Raw genomic sequence first — 16,143 nt, 5'->3', positions numbered from 1 at the left:
TCTCCTCGTAAATAAATACAATTCATTGGCGAAAAATCGGTGTTTACTATAAAAATAATACTATATTGGATTTGCAAAAAAGTAAGGAGTATCTAATACCAAAAAGTGAAAATTAAATTACAATTACTATGACGACTGCTTTTTTTAACATTTGGCTTGCACAACCGCCGGCTAAATGCAATAAAAAGCATGATGAATAATAAATTAATTAATTAAAAAGAGCAGTTTTGGAATATTTTCAATTTTTACACTGGTGAAGTTAAAATATATGATTGCGCAGCAGGATTATACGTCGCGAAACGTAAATATTTTGACATTTAATAATAGGTGTTCACGGATGTTGCATTGTGATCGCGAATACGATAAAAAACCATGGTGAGAAATTGTTAACACGTCGCTTATTAGCACGTTGATAGTTATTTGTGATTGAGCTACTGGTGAGATTACAATAATTAAATGTAATAATACTCAAGCCAGGATATTATGTGATTTAATTGTTCATCTCTTTGTTTGCTGTGGTGCAAACAAAAACAACGCGGAGTTATTTATTCGAAATTCCATGGTTTTTGGTTTCATTTCCAAAATATAAGCAATTTAGTTAGTAAAGACAATTATTTTCGATCATAAAGAGTTTACTATTTCAATTTACCTTAAGATAATCAAACAAATTTATTACCCCTGTTATATAAAAAAAATACTCATAAAAAGTATAGGTAGTATAGGTACTGATAGAAAGTAATAAATTAGTAAATCTAATTTGTAAATTAACATTTTTAAAAAAAACAACACACTGACAAATGAAATTAAATCACACAAAAACTCTTAATAGCAAATAAATAAATCTACCGCAAATGTATTTGATATTCATCGGATTCGAAATCCCCGTGCGAAAATCGGGTTGTGGTCCCGAGTCCCGAGGCTAGTGTTGCGGACTCACGGATCAGAGGTCCAAAGTTCGAAACCCACACTGCCCCAACTTGATTTCCATTTTTTAATAGTGGCTTATTTACAACTCGTTGAAAATGGCCACCAAAATTGAAATATTTGGGTAAATTATTACAACGTTAATATTTCTTTTCACAAAAAAAAAATAATTGGTTAAGATGTGAAACATTATAATATCTTTGTCATAATTCTAATTTTGGCCAATCATAAAAGCTGGCCAAATGAACAACACAAAAAATACTACTAATAAAACTTACAAAGCTGGTAAAAATATTTATGAAAAATGTAAAGCATAGGTACTTAGAATATGTTTTTGTGGGGCAAGAAACTTTTGTTCTTAGCATAGAGATGAATCGAACGACGATGTAACGAAAGTTTATTACCATGCAAAAAAAATAACGAGAGTTCTAGCTGGCTATATTTGAGCACATGGCCAACGGTAGTTAGTAACTGATATAGTTGCCATCTTCTTAGAGATCTAAACGGAAGCAGGTCACAGGGGTAGCATGCAGCGAGTTCTTTACATTCAACATCGCGTGATGATCAATGACAGAGTACTTATTGCAATGAGATTTTAAAAAATCATTAATCATCAACTAAGAGCAACGTTTTCATGGGCGGTTATTAAAATAGCATGGCGTCCGTAAAGAGCCATTAAAAAGTATTAAAACCCTCTGATAAAATCTCTTTGACGTTGCTTTAAAGAGCTTTATAATTAAATTTATTCGCCGTCTGAAATTTTGCGTTAGAACTACCGACAACCCTTTGAACTGAGGCTGTGGTGTAATTAGATTAAAAATGGTGCTTCAGGTTACGTAGTGCGTGCGGAATAAATTCTCACAAAACATAACGTTTGGAAATGAGAATAAAAAAGAGAATGATTATGGAATGTATTTTTTTTAAAGGTGCAGGTCTGGCGGTTCAAAATAAAGCGATATTTTTGGTTAATTGTGTCTGAATATTTTTTAAAAGTATAATGCCAATAATTTGAAATAGACATTTTTAGATATTTCATATGGGTTTGACCAGAAAGAAAATGGCGGTTTATTCGAGAAATATAAAATCTATCTTGAGGTGCTATTTGGATTATTTTAGATATATTTGGTTTAATAAGTGGCGGTGAATTTCATTTTATAAACGTTCTGTGATCGAATGTTTTTTCGACGATTTCAAGTTAAAATAAAACTTCCGATACATTCGGTTACCCAGAGAGATTTAAGGTAAGCAATGATCGACTACTTCGCAGTGGCAAACGGAGATTTTGAAACAAGTAATCTACAGAATAAATGGCTATTTTTCTGTGGTTATGTGAAAATCAACTCGAGCAACAATTATTATTAACTTTGCGATATACGTAGCTTTATTTTACACTATTTCAATACAACACTTGTGAGCACCGGCCGATTCCTTTTAAAATAAATAATGCCAAAAACGTCCACTTCGAACGCCACGTGTCGTTTGTGATACATAATATGTCAACGGTATCATATCAAAGAAAAAATCCTTCAGAAATAATGTTAGAAATCCTAGTTTCCAAATAGAGAATCTTCAAATAATATTTGTAATCTGCAAACTTGATTAAGAACTAAAAAAACGCGACTAGGTTAAAGATGTAAAATATAATGTACTTTTTTGTATGGAGGAAGAAGCTGAGGTCATTGGCTAGTTTCATCGTTTATTGAGAACGGGCTAGGCGCGCACTTTACAATTTTTTTTGTAGGAAAATTTAAACGGTGGTTGTGATTTATAATAAACAAGAATTATTTCATTTATAATCACATAAATATAGTTACTAAAAAACATTTTCATGGGAAGTTAAATATAATGGTAAGCTATGCATAATCACTTATTTGGACGATTCGCCTCTGCTCTGACATGACCATGAAAAGAAAAGAAAAGATCTTACGCTTCATGTACCAGTCCATGGACTATGACATATTCTAGTGTAAAAGCACCGTTTTAAACATATATTTCATATCGACCATGTCAGGAATCGAACCCGAGACCTCTTGCATGGTAGGTAAACGCGATGACCATTACACCACAGGGCCGACATCTATTATTTATCCATTAAAAAAATCGTAGCATTGTTTTATTTTTTGTTTATTACATTTTATATCATTTTTGAGATTTCCCATGTTTTTTTAATATGTATTAGTTTATTGTTGTTATTATTTGGTGCAATCTAGATTTAGTTTACTTTTGAATATAAATTTTACGGATACTAAAAAAAAACTGTATTAAACTATGATTATTATTATAGAATTAAATAAATCAAATAATAATATATCTAAATTTGTTGCAAAAGAAAGCGAAAACATTTTGAAAAGGGAATATGAAAGTCTAGGCATTTACAGGGCTTATGACCTATCATTGACAGGTTTAAGTGGCCACTTTACACACTGTGTAACATTTACCATTCTGCCTATGTTTATCCACATTTCCTCAACTCTTCCATCTGTTGACTTTTGTGAAATAAAAGAGCTGAAATTTATCATGTGGGTGAGATTCATCCGGCTGAACAAATTCACCTACTAAGCAACGCCTGAAAACATTTAAAAAAAAAAAAATACTTTTTCTTTTACCGGTTAGTTTAATCAAAAATGCATTTGGACATACTCAAAACATTATTAGTAATAAATTTGCCCTGATTCTTGACTCCCCTAAATTTAGGCGAAAATAAATCTAAATTAATTTCAGTATCTACCTTTTAGTACTTGTTAAATATTTTATATACAACCGATACCATTTATCATTGAACTTGACGTTGATCAACTTAATAATTAAATTAAATATTATGCATCTTACTAGAACACTTGACGACATTTGCCTAACAGCGTCTTGGTCACCTTTCTGCTAGAGTCGAACCAATGATTATATTACTAATGAAATGAAATGCAAATTATGTAAAAAAAATACTTTCAGTTTTATTTATCTGTATTAATGTATAGACCGGTTGGTGGTCCAGTGACACAATTTGAACCGGTGAGCATGAGTTTTATTATTAATATCAAGCTCCCGTTAAAAAAAAACGAAAGTTATCATATTAGTTAATACTTTCTAAATCGTCGGAACTGTGTGCTTTAAGATAATTTTCTGTCAATTTTGACAGGAAACGAGACCAATTTCAATTTTTCAATAACAGACACGCACACGGCTATTACAAAACAGTACGTAGGTAAGTAGGTAGTTTAATAAAAATATGATGATGTTTCCTAAAGATTTGAAATCATGTTATAGACAGTTTAATGATACTGTAGTTTAACCTTAGAATCTAAGTTTAAATACAGAATAAGGAAGTTAAATGTTTTTTTTTTTTATTTTTTTTTTAATTGACTATCAAACTAAGCCTAAATTTAAAAAAAATATGCATCGTATTATTGTCGCTATGATTTTCTTTTACTGCTTTTTGCTTGGATTGGGACTCATCGGAGTTTATAATCTCTTTGAAGTGAGCACTTTTTTTCACAGAAGCCTATTTAAAATATAAATGAGAACTATTTTTAATGTTAATGACGCAAGGAACGCGGACTAAATTGTTGCGGTCATTCATTGGTTTGTTTTAATCGTATGATGTCGATATGGCAAGTAGGTATAGATATTAGAAGTTAAGTATACCGTCTCGAAATATACAGATGAAGATAGCGTTCATAACTGAGGCCCAGGGCCCCGATTACAATGGAGGTTAACATTTATCTCCAATTTTATCTACAAAGTAAAATGAAATTTTTTGTATGAAAAGCAGAATATACGTACAATTTTTCTTCTAAACATGTTCAATTATAGGTTACCGACGAACATACTTGAAATGCTCATGCAAATATATTAATTTCTGTCCACAGATATCGGTTTTTCTTTATAGACAGTCGAAAATAACTCTGTTAACTTCCCATTGTAATCGGGGCCTAGGTACGGATGGTATGATGATGATGATGATGTACCCAGTAAACTTTCTTTTTATTTTGATAACAATCACAGGGTTACAAAAGTATCAATTTTATGACGTTTGGTATCTGTCGATAAAGGTTTAATAGAGCATATGGGCAAAATTATATGCTCGCAGCACCAATGGCAATGTCCCGATTGTGTCGCATTGTAAACTCGAGACAAGATCTAGACTTTTTTGATGGAAGTTTTTCTAAATTTGAACAATCACTAAGATAGACCAGATCTTGTCTTGAGGTAGTAATTATTATTTAATTTTTTGTCCTAGCTTTAATTTTCTTTTTATGTATTTTATTTCAATTGTGCCTGTATGTACAAAAAATATTTGTGTTTGCCATTTTTTTAATGGATTCAGTCCGTTAATAAATAAATAAAATTGTCGGTGAAAATATCTTGACCGCTAATTATCGATATTGAGTGCGTATGGTTTATTTTACCAGACGTACCTACGAGGCAGTGGCGGCTGAAGGGGTTAAAAATGGGGGGTTAATTTTTTTGACTAAATAGGTACATGTATATTTTACAATAATTTTAGCAATAAAAACACCAATAAAAATACATTCATATGGAGGCAGTCACAATATGATACACAAATGCACAAAATATTACTTTTTATTTATAATTTTGAAAAACCCGTTGGGGTTATATAAGAAATATTATTAAATAAGAAACATTTTGAAATATTAAATTAAATCAACATTGGACAAAAATAATTATTGTTTACGGTATATTTGGTAAAAAATATACTAAATAATTTGACGTATTTGAAATATAAATACTTTTCGACCAACAGATTACGCCGATTAGTATAAATATGTATTTTATAACCAAATATACCTTGAAAAATAAATGTATTTGTCTAATATTTATTTATTTTATTTTTTAAGGACACGATTTTGAAAGGAAAACGGAGTTTTAAATGGCTAAATCGTATAATTTCCTCAATTTTTATCAGACCACAGCCGCCCGCCCACATAGTAACTATTTATTTATATTAGATAAATATTGAATATTTAACAAATTTTTATGAAACTTTTTGTAAATTAAAACAATTTTCTTTGTTTTCTGATAGTAAAATAATTTATTACACGAGAGCGAACAAAATAATAAGAATAATTTACAAAGATCATTTAAATCTTGTAAAATATTACGAATTCTTGATAGGCTGGCACATATTCCAAAGGGAAGAGAAAATGTTAGCTCATATTGATCATTTCCATTAAGAATTCGTTCTTTTTTAGTATAGACATGTAAAATGCATAGGAATATAATCATCATTCTTATCTCGTTCACGCCGATAACAATATTATTTATCTCGTTCTAACCTTCTTTCATTCGTATTGTTTATCTCACATAGGACACCGTCCCGCGTTTATATGATTTTAGCAAGGATCTTCTAGAACAAGGGTACGTTTCATTTCTTTCTTTCCCATGCAAAACTATGGAGACAAGACATTCGTTTTGGGACATTTTAGGAATTGACCCGCGCAGAGAAATATGTAGCGCGGATTTACGTAGGGTAATTTTTCTTTGTAGCATTTGATCTAATAATATATTAATAAAAATATGCGTATTAATTGGTACTTATTTATTTTAAACCTTAATTTTTTTACATTATAAAACCCAATTACATTATATTATATACTTTCTTTACAATAGGTACAAGGATTTTTTTAAAATTGGTAGCAAATTTTGGGGGGTCATTGACCCAGTGGACATAAGGCAAAGACGCCACTGCTACCAGGTATTACTAATTTCGAATTTTATATTTAAACTTCGCACATAACAAAACATGGGCATGAGACCTACATTTACAACAGGTGTTTTACGGTAAGTCATAAATAAAATCTCAGATAATTTGAACAATGCAGAAATAAATTATGTCGAAGGTTGTGGTACCAGATTGGTCCAGTGAAGTCCTAATATGGAGATATTTGTTGTCCCTGGCTCTTGGCATTACTGAGGTCGACAGGGTTGTACTTTGCGGGTAATGATAGTTGTAACTAATATTTTACTGACAATCGGGAGAAATGTAGAACAACATCATTGATCGATTATAGATAGTATGACGACTTACTGTTGTCGAAAACCATGACTAATACAGAATTAAATTAAATTAATAATATTTTTCGTGAATTGGCTCGTAATAAACGCAGTCGTATGTACATATATTTATTTTGGCAGCGCTCACGTATGAACTGCGGCCGAATTTTCGCATTGTCCCGGCGTTTTGTCCTGCGCAGTCGAGGCTGTTCACGGAGCTGGGACATGACAATATTGTCATATCTATTGTATTGTCCACATGTAAACAGCCATTTACACGGAAGAAATTATATTAATAATGCAAAATTTGTTTTTTTAATGTTTTAATCATATAATTAAGAATAGTCCAGAAGGAGCGTAGAATCATATTTGAATACATTGGACTGCATCCAAAAAATCCCTTACTATGCCCCACTTTTGCCAAGCGCATTCGTGATGTCACCGCGTTATGTTGCACGATGGGAAAAAATATAACCATAACACAAATGTAAGGTAAATAAAAGCAATCTGTTAATTTCTCTAAAATTTTATTGCGCACGCGGAAATATTGATTGACACAACAGAGTAGATAAGTTAAGAGTCATTTAATAAGAGTAATTGAATTAATGAACTTTGAACTAAAAATATAAAACAAATTTTATTTGACATAAAACGGATATTTTTATATCATGTCCAATAATATTTTATGTTTTAAAGATAATGTCGGTCAAATGTCCACCACAGAGTTGTTTGATCCGAGGTCCAATTTTTATTAGTTTTCTTATTAGATGAGCTAAGTAGGGTAAACAATTTACTACCCTGGCAATACGAACGAAATGTCCATTTTGATTTCTTCGACAATCTGAAGATGGAAAAATAATTAAATTTTTAAGTAATGTATTTGCTACTTACACATTTATTTGCTAATTACACATGAAATGTGATCCCATCCTGTTTCTTTAAGATCCTAGCAGTATTTCTACACCTTAAAAGGACTGAACACGGCATAGTTGAATTCAAATCAGGAGTTGCGTACTGAGCGACGTCTACAAATAAACTAATGGGTCAAAACGTAAAACTACTCATTTATGAGTAGTTTATTCGCCTTATGTTTGATGTGCGTATGCGGTTTCTTGACTATTTTTAATTTTATGGTTTTAATTATCAATAACAATAATTTAAATATTGCTCCTCTCAATATTTCTATGACTTGTGAATTTAATTTATGTTCATTGACACAAAAAATAACTCGACTCAACTAAATCTATCATCCAAATAAAATATCATTATTATATGCTCACAGCCTATTAAAAGGTGATTTAATGGATTAGCGTATTTTGCATGTTTTTTTTTTTTTTAATTCCTGGATGGATAGAAAAAAAAAATAACTAAATTAACTCGAATATTTAAAATAAAAAATGGTTTGTTATCGCTCATTCAATGCAATTTTTCGAACAAGGTTAATCTTTTGACACTATCTCTGTATTGAATCGTTTACACAGAAACAGGTTCATTGGCGTAATGAGATAATGATCACCTTTTGTACTATGGTTTTTTATCTTTTATGTTTTCACAAGGTTTTCGTTCAAGAACAATCTGATTTTGAAAATGACAGGTTGTAATTTGTTTTTTGAATATAGGTATTACGAATTTATTATCCTACAACATTATATTATGACTTCATATGCGAACATCAATGAGTGGTTAAGATACATTGATTTCGTTTAATAAGGTCAAACTTGAAGGAAAAGAGAGACAAGCAAACTAATAAAAGGTAGAAATTTACAACATTTTCGGGAAGGGATTACGGAAGTCTAGGCATTTACAAGGCTGATGACATGTCATTGGCTGGTTTAAGTGGTCAATTTACACACTGTGTAACATTAACTATTCTGCCTATGTTTAAACATCCACAGTTCCTTAACTCTTCCACCTGTTGACTTTTTTGAAGATTTACCTGGTTGAATTATTTCACCTACTAGGCAATGCTTTGAAATGTTTGTACCAGTTAGTTTAATTAACATAATTAGATTCTGTCAAATTGTTTTTAGAGAGAGCTGAAAAAAAATTGAGTCATGATAATCAAACTTCTAGATTGTAAAATCCAGCATTGTCTACAAACATTTAGAAATACCCAAAATATTGTTAGTAAAAGATACTATTTTTACTTTTCAGAAGGCTTTTTTGAAATTTATTTTATGATAAAATAATAGCTTTTTAGAACTTTCTAAGAGTAATATAACCTAAATATGTTATTATTTGTCAGCATAAAAAACCTACCGGATACGGCGACTGCAGTAATCCAGAACCAGTGCATCCACCAGTGTAGTGTCATGACGGACTGCGCATGCGCCGGCCAGGGCCGACTTCACCTGATAAAATTAAATTCAACATTAAGTCATTTTTAATAAATTCTTTTAATTTAAACCTCTTCGGGTCCCTGGTTTCGCATATTTGCCGTTGAACCTGAATATAGCACGAATTGTAAAACCGCCCCGCCAACAAAGGGTGCTGTCGAAATTTGATAAAACTAAAAACCCGACAAATACGTGCCATATGCACCATTAGATGCGAAAAAACTTCACATTGCCAAAAGACGTTATGTAATGAGTTGTTTCTTATTAAATGTTGTAAATATCTACATTATAAGCACAGAATGTAAGGTAATTTATGAACAATATTTTGAGTTTGTCCAAATTTTGCCTAGACTTCTATATTACCTTTTCTTAAATGTTCTTCATTTCTGTTGTAATATGTTAATAAGAACAACATAGCTTTATGATTATTGCAGTGTCCCGATATTTTACCTAATTGTTTTCAAAGAATACTGGAGTTGGAATGAGTGATCTAAGAACGGGATGTAGGCTTACGACTACGACAGTGTACTTCTGGGGGTGCGACTTACCAATGTCTACCGGTTTCGTCAGGAAACTAATTACAGTGATATGCAAATCACACTATACAACTTCACCATAGTAGATACAGGAAAAATAATGTAAATCTTTCTGTCAAATTGTTTAATATGCTTCCCTAATTATACAGTCAGTAAAAAATATTTGAAAATCTGGCTGAAGCAAATTAGCATTGAAAAAAAAAAACTTAGTAACATGTGAATTAAATTTGTACAGTCTTTCTTAGAACGGGTTTTCCTAGTGAGTACTTTCTAATTAATTGAAAATAAATGTATTTATTTCTTTACGGACATTGTCCATTTATACAATTAATATAGTATTGATATTAAAATATGAGAATAGTTAAAAAAACTCTGAGTCTTTGACGACGTAACTTTTTCTTGCGATGTTTATTTAACTTGTTATACTGTCTTCACATGCGAGATTATACAAATATTAATATCTATTATGTTTAATAATTATTTAGGTATATAATATTACGCCATAATTGATTGAACAATTAAATTCATGTTATATTTCACACAGGTAGAAGCGTAAACAAGTCCTACATACGATGCAATATTTACAATATAACGGAATTAATATATTATTCATGATTTTAAACCTCGTTGGTTTCTGAAGCGAGAACATTTAAATATAAAACATATAATAATTCATTTGAAGCTAGCAAATTATTTCCTATAAAATATATCCATATTTTAGTTCTGGTCCGACAAAACGACCTTTCGCCCAAATTAGTGAATTTTGTATAATAGCGTAAACAACCTCTAAAAAAGGCGGAAACTAATTCTAATTAAAAGTTAACCAGGAAAGAAAACTATTCAATAAAAACCACGGATTTTATTTATTTTTTTATTAAGGAACATACATCCAAGGATTAGGTATCATATAGGATATATAATATTGCTAGAAGTCACGCTTTTTAATTGTTCACAGCGTGCAATGTAATGTCTTACAAACAATAATTCAAAATAAAATTAAATAAAAACATTCGTGTTAACTGTATGATAAAAATCAAATTACAATTAAAAGAATTTACTGTCAGTACAGATTTTACAATACTTAAATCATTAACATTAGTATGTGAAGTACAAACATAAACACTAAACACCTAAGAAAACATATTTTGATACTACATATAATATGTCTAACTTAGTTTTTGTTGACCACATAAAAAACACCTTTACCTGCGAATATCCATATATATGACATATCTATGGATCTTCGTGGGTTGTAATTGTAATTTGTAATTTAATGTAGGTATATTTATTAATAAAAAGGGGGGGTAACAGGGTTTAGTAAAATATGTATCATTTAATCAATACGCGTAATATGATAACAAAATAAAAAAATACATAACGTTAAGGTGTGATATTTAATAGATATTTTTTTTACTAGTTTGACGATAAATTATTTTGTTTTTAAGGGCATATTCAAAAAACTGTTGTTAAAAATATCACGGGATCCTGCGGAAAAATACTGGAGTAATTCATAATATAAATATAATGAATTTAAAAAACTGTTGGACATGGGGGTGCTTCATGACATACTTAGTGGACGCCTTGATAGTCCGGCTCTTTTGTCGGAGTTATCATCAAACGTCCCCGGCTACCGCACCCGTCACACGTCGAACTATGCCCAGAACTCTCCACTTATACGTTTTGTTAGTGAATATAATTTGAACTTTCCCCTTATTGATCCATTTGATTGTAAAAAAATAACATTTAAAATGCGCGTCTTAAAACATACTTTTTTGGCTTATACTTAGTTTCAATAAATAAGTCTTATTTTATCTTATTTTATTTTATTATATTTTATCTCTAATTCTTAATATTTAAAATATATTTATATTTTCGACACTTGACACTTGTGCAATATTTACACACATGTCCACCCTCATTCCAATATAACACCCACCCTCTCACTCACTTACACTCACACAAACACACTAGTATGTATTGTACGTGTATTTAATGTATTTCTGTGGATATCTGTCATTGGTTTTATTCTCTGTATATTTTATTTGTTGTATTTTTGTTACATGTATTACTGTTGATATCCCCAATAAATAAATAAAAAAAATAAAAAAACTGTTGAAAATTGATTTTTATAAATAACTTATACACAGACATTTTTTAAATGTTGTACTTCAAATCAAATGCGCTTTACAAAGGTGATTTCATACAGTTCGTTTTGAATTTGATTTAAATGAAAGTTTGAGTTAAACTAATAATAATATAATGATTTTTATTTGGAACAAAAACATTGGAAATAATAAATAATATTGTGAAAAATCTGGGTTTATCCTTCCTAACACAATAATTTATAAAAATATAAATGCCTTTTCGGTTGGATTTAAAGAAAACAAAATGGGTTTATTTTTTCTCCAAAACTTAACTCTCACACATTCGAATTTAGGGTAAATGAGGTGAGCGATACTGTTTGACGTTATTAAATTAAATTAGATTCAAAAACGTTTTACTTATTTGTAATATTTGAATATTAAACGATTGGATTGGTTAGAAAATAAGCTGACTGCAGTAAAATGTGAAATAAAATCAGTTTTGAAAATGAAGTAGCTGAAGATAAGTGTAAAAACATCCGCACAGAAAACGGGTTTCTCCAAACTTCTTTTAGTAGTTCTTTCACTTTATAATGTTGAACTTTGATTGGCAGACACTTTTACTATCGAGAACCGTAAGTCTAGTGACTTAATCGGAATATAATAATCTAATTTCGTTGTCAGTCACTCGCCATTACATGTACCTACGGGGGGTTATTATTGTGTGGTAGGTTAACGAACTTCACCCGACACGATCTTGTTGAATGTAGTTTGAAGAATATACAATCGAAACACACGACGAAAGTGAAAACATCACTGGTTTGTGTGGATAAAAACACATGTATTGAAATTTAAAAAGCAAAGATAGAATATTCATGTGTGCCTCGCGTGACAAGCAGAAACGACAGGTTTCCCGGTTAAGATAAGATTTCAGTGGGTAATATTATTAGTAAATTTATTTGCGGCACAACGAAGAAGTTCGGCGCTACGGGAAATTGGATACAAAAAATGTTTTTTTACGCGCGGTAAAAATTAGAATATTAATTTGTACGGCGAAGTTTCTTAAAAACGTGTAAAAAAATTAATGATTTTAATATAATAAAAACGAGCTACTTTAAACGACGCGACGTCATTTGTTCTTCCTAATCAACCAACAATAGCGTTGTGATAGATTTTAAGTTCACGGAATGCCAATTCACCAATCAGCTGAACTCACCGAAGAGAACTTGTGACGTCACACGCAGAGTGATTTCTAAATTACAAAACTTCATAGCGCTGATACATAAAAATATTAAAAACAAATGTTTGGCTTAGTTTGACAGTCTATTAACAAATAAAAAAGAAATATAAAAACCACTGAACTTGAAAAGTACTATTTTTATGTGTAGTCGTAGTGAAAACATCGTAAAATACATTTTGATTTGTTGGTAATTTTACACTTTAGGCATTAAAAATATATTTACATATTACTGGCAACCCAGAATCTCAAGAATGGCAAACGAGCGCTTTAACCACTACACGACGAGACGGATTTATCTCCCACTCAATTTCCTGATTCAGGACATTCCTTTCTTTTTCTGATTATAATTAAGATTACTCCTTGCATGGTAGACGTTAAATACGGATTTTAAATGTTTTTTGAACGGCAATATTTCATTGTTCATGGACTGTTCATGGACCTTTAGCGTAAAACCGATCACCTTACCTTCATGTAACCGATGATCGAACTATGCCGCATTTGGTTTATTATGCAGTGTCCTTTGCCCACTGAACTGGGTTCGGAAAACGAATGATGATGGTAAGTACACGCAACGTAAAATGTATATGCATAAAAAGGCAAAGGCTTATTTCACACCGGTCGGTTCGTACAAATCCACACGACACAATAAAATTATGGTGGAATAATTTATATTGTTTTCTTTTTATTTCATTCAGGTAAAAATCATGCAAAAAGGAAGTCGAGTGAATATTAATCGCCGTCATAGTTAGTGCTTCTGCCTACCACTAAATAACATTATTTATTTATTTAATACAATAAAAATAAATCCACTCAAATTTTACCGTTTAGTGTGTATTTCTACGACCAGCATGAAATGAGCCAAAATGAAAAAAAAACATCACAAATGACGTCCACCTTAATATGGTATGATTTCCAAAACAAAATAAATATAATAATAAAAATAGTTTCATTCTACTTTTATTAATAAGTTTTAGAATGACCGGGTCACGACGAAACCCGGTCACTGGTAAATATTATAAATAAAAGTGGAATAAAACTGTATTCGTATTTTTATTATCATAATTAAAATGCAGTTCCACCAAAAATGTCAGTAGAAAAACACAAATTCAGATTACTGTCAAAATCACACAACACGAAATTAGTTTTACCGTTTTCATTTGTTTAATTGAAGGTTGTTTGATAAAAGTTTTCCAGATTTTGATAGTTAAAAGGGCGGTAGATTTGGCGCCACCCCGTCTGAAGCGATTAAAATATTTTATTTTAGAGTGGGTAATTCGTATTGAAATACAAAAACGGCCATAGATAAAACTGTAATATACCAAATTGAAGGCCATCACTGATGGATTTATATCGAGATTTGAGATCAATACCGCAAATTTCCGAATGAAAGTATAGACTTATTAAAAATGCATACCTACAAATTCCATTTTTTTTAAACTGAACACCAACGAATCAACAATTGAAAAATTGATATTCCACTTTGACGTTGATATTAAATTCAATAAAAATAATAAAATTTAATTTGGTGCACGTTTTATTTTATTGACCTCCTCCTCCGGTTGGGGATTTATGCTTCATAAAACTGGTGTAATTTGTTCTTGTACGAGAAACATGAGTTTCATAGCGGGCAGTGTTTTTTTTTAAAAACATATTAACTACCACAATGTAGTGACATATGTTTACATTTGTGTAATAAAAACGAAGAGATTTAAATATAAGCAATAAAAATAAGCAAGCTTTCATATCACAATCGCGTACATTCAATAAATTGTTCGATAGAAAAACAAATTCTAAGGAATACCAAAAAACCTAAAGAAAAACAAATGACCAAGAGATTTTGAAAAAAAAACATGGCTTTATGGCAAGGAAAAAATTGAATTTGGAATTCCCACGCAAACGAAAATTAGTCACGTGTAAATTAACCAGTTAGTAAAAAAGGAAATTTCATAAATAAGCACCTAATTATGATATTGTTGTGTGCATTCGCTAAATTCATGTGGAAATTTTATTTAACTGTTGTCATTTTTCCAAATACGTTTTTACAGCTGTTAATATACAATATAAATTACTTGATTAACTATGTTTATTGTATGTTGTTTATGCATTGTTGGTTTAATATGGTTTAAATGTCCTTGTCGACTTACTATCATACATTAAAATTTGCGTTATTTTTATTTGTATACAATATATTTTCACCGGTAAATAATTAATGACTAATGGCACTTATTACCTGTTTTAAATGTAGAAAAATATTGTCTTTGGCATATGTGTAATACAATATGGAACAGCCAACGAGCTCCTAACAAAATTTAAATAGCGATAAAACAAACATGGCTAAACAACAATGCAACAAATGTTCATATTCCGGCTACTTCGGCGAGGAAAGCCTCGACCATGATTATAATACTGCGTAGTGGGCAGTAGTAGTGAAGGCATTTTAATGAGCATTTTTATTTCATTTTAGTAGGATGCGAAAATTTGTAACTTAAAAACTAATTGTTAAATAAGTTAGTTATAATATTTTTTTATTTTTTTCAGGACGTGCTGAATTGATGAAAGGTGATAAATGTTTAAGTGATTAAAAAAACCATTGATTTTTAGTAAATAACAGAATTTATCGATGTTATTCCTGGCCAATTACCTTTCTTTCCCACCCTTCCCTTGACCCATTCTTATGGTACCTACCTTACATCAAGATATAAGATATTCAAAATAAAACAATTTGGATTTGGACCAAAACATACACTATTTTTGACACATAACATCACATTGCATTAAAGTTCCTGGATTCGTCGCGCGTCGTTCTATAGTTATCATAAATAGTTACATAAATCATAGTGAATTTCATCATCCAGTGCTTAAGATTGAAGAATATCCTCATCATATCAAAGGTAGGTGTCCATTTCCATGTTCCTATCCTTTATTCAAATATTCTCAACCTTTCACAAAACTCCATTACAGTCCAACTTTTCCATAACACCGTGTGATATCAATATTTTGTTTATTTTTCAATTTTC

The 16,143-nt window shown here is 30.6% G+C and overlaps 1 protein-coding gene across 1 annotated transcript in view; it reads right to left on the bottom strand.

Annotated features, from left to right (window-relative positions):
• Positions 1-16,143, bottom strand: part of LOC148279387 (uncharacterized) — a 109,388-nt gene that overhangs the window by 26,382 nt on the left and 66,863 nt on the right. The window contains exon 2 of the mRNA XM_088229955.1: positions 9,193-9,284. Within this exon, the coding sequence (XP_088086081.1) occupies positions 9,193-9,247 (55 nt within the window). The 5' untranslated portion in view covers positions 9,248-9,284. The remainder of the gene's footprint in view (positions 1-9,192; positions 9,285-16,143) is intronic.

This window comes from Micrasema longulum, unplaced genomic scaffold (genome assembly GCF_059751315.1).
Source record: "Micrasema longulum isolate JH-2025_06_02 unplaced genomic scaffold, ASM5975131v1 h1tg000725l, whole genome shotgun sequence".
NCBI classification, from domain to species: domain Eukaryota; kingdom Metazoa; phylum Arthropoda; class Insecta; order Trichoptera; family Brachycentridae; genus Micrasema; species Micrasema longulum.
The sequence above is the reverse complement of the archived record's forward strand: the minus strand, read 5'-3'. Positions and strand labels throughout refer to the sequence as shown.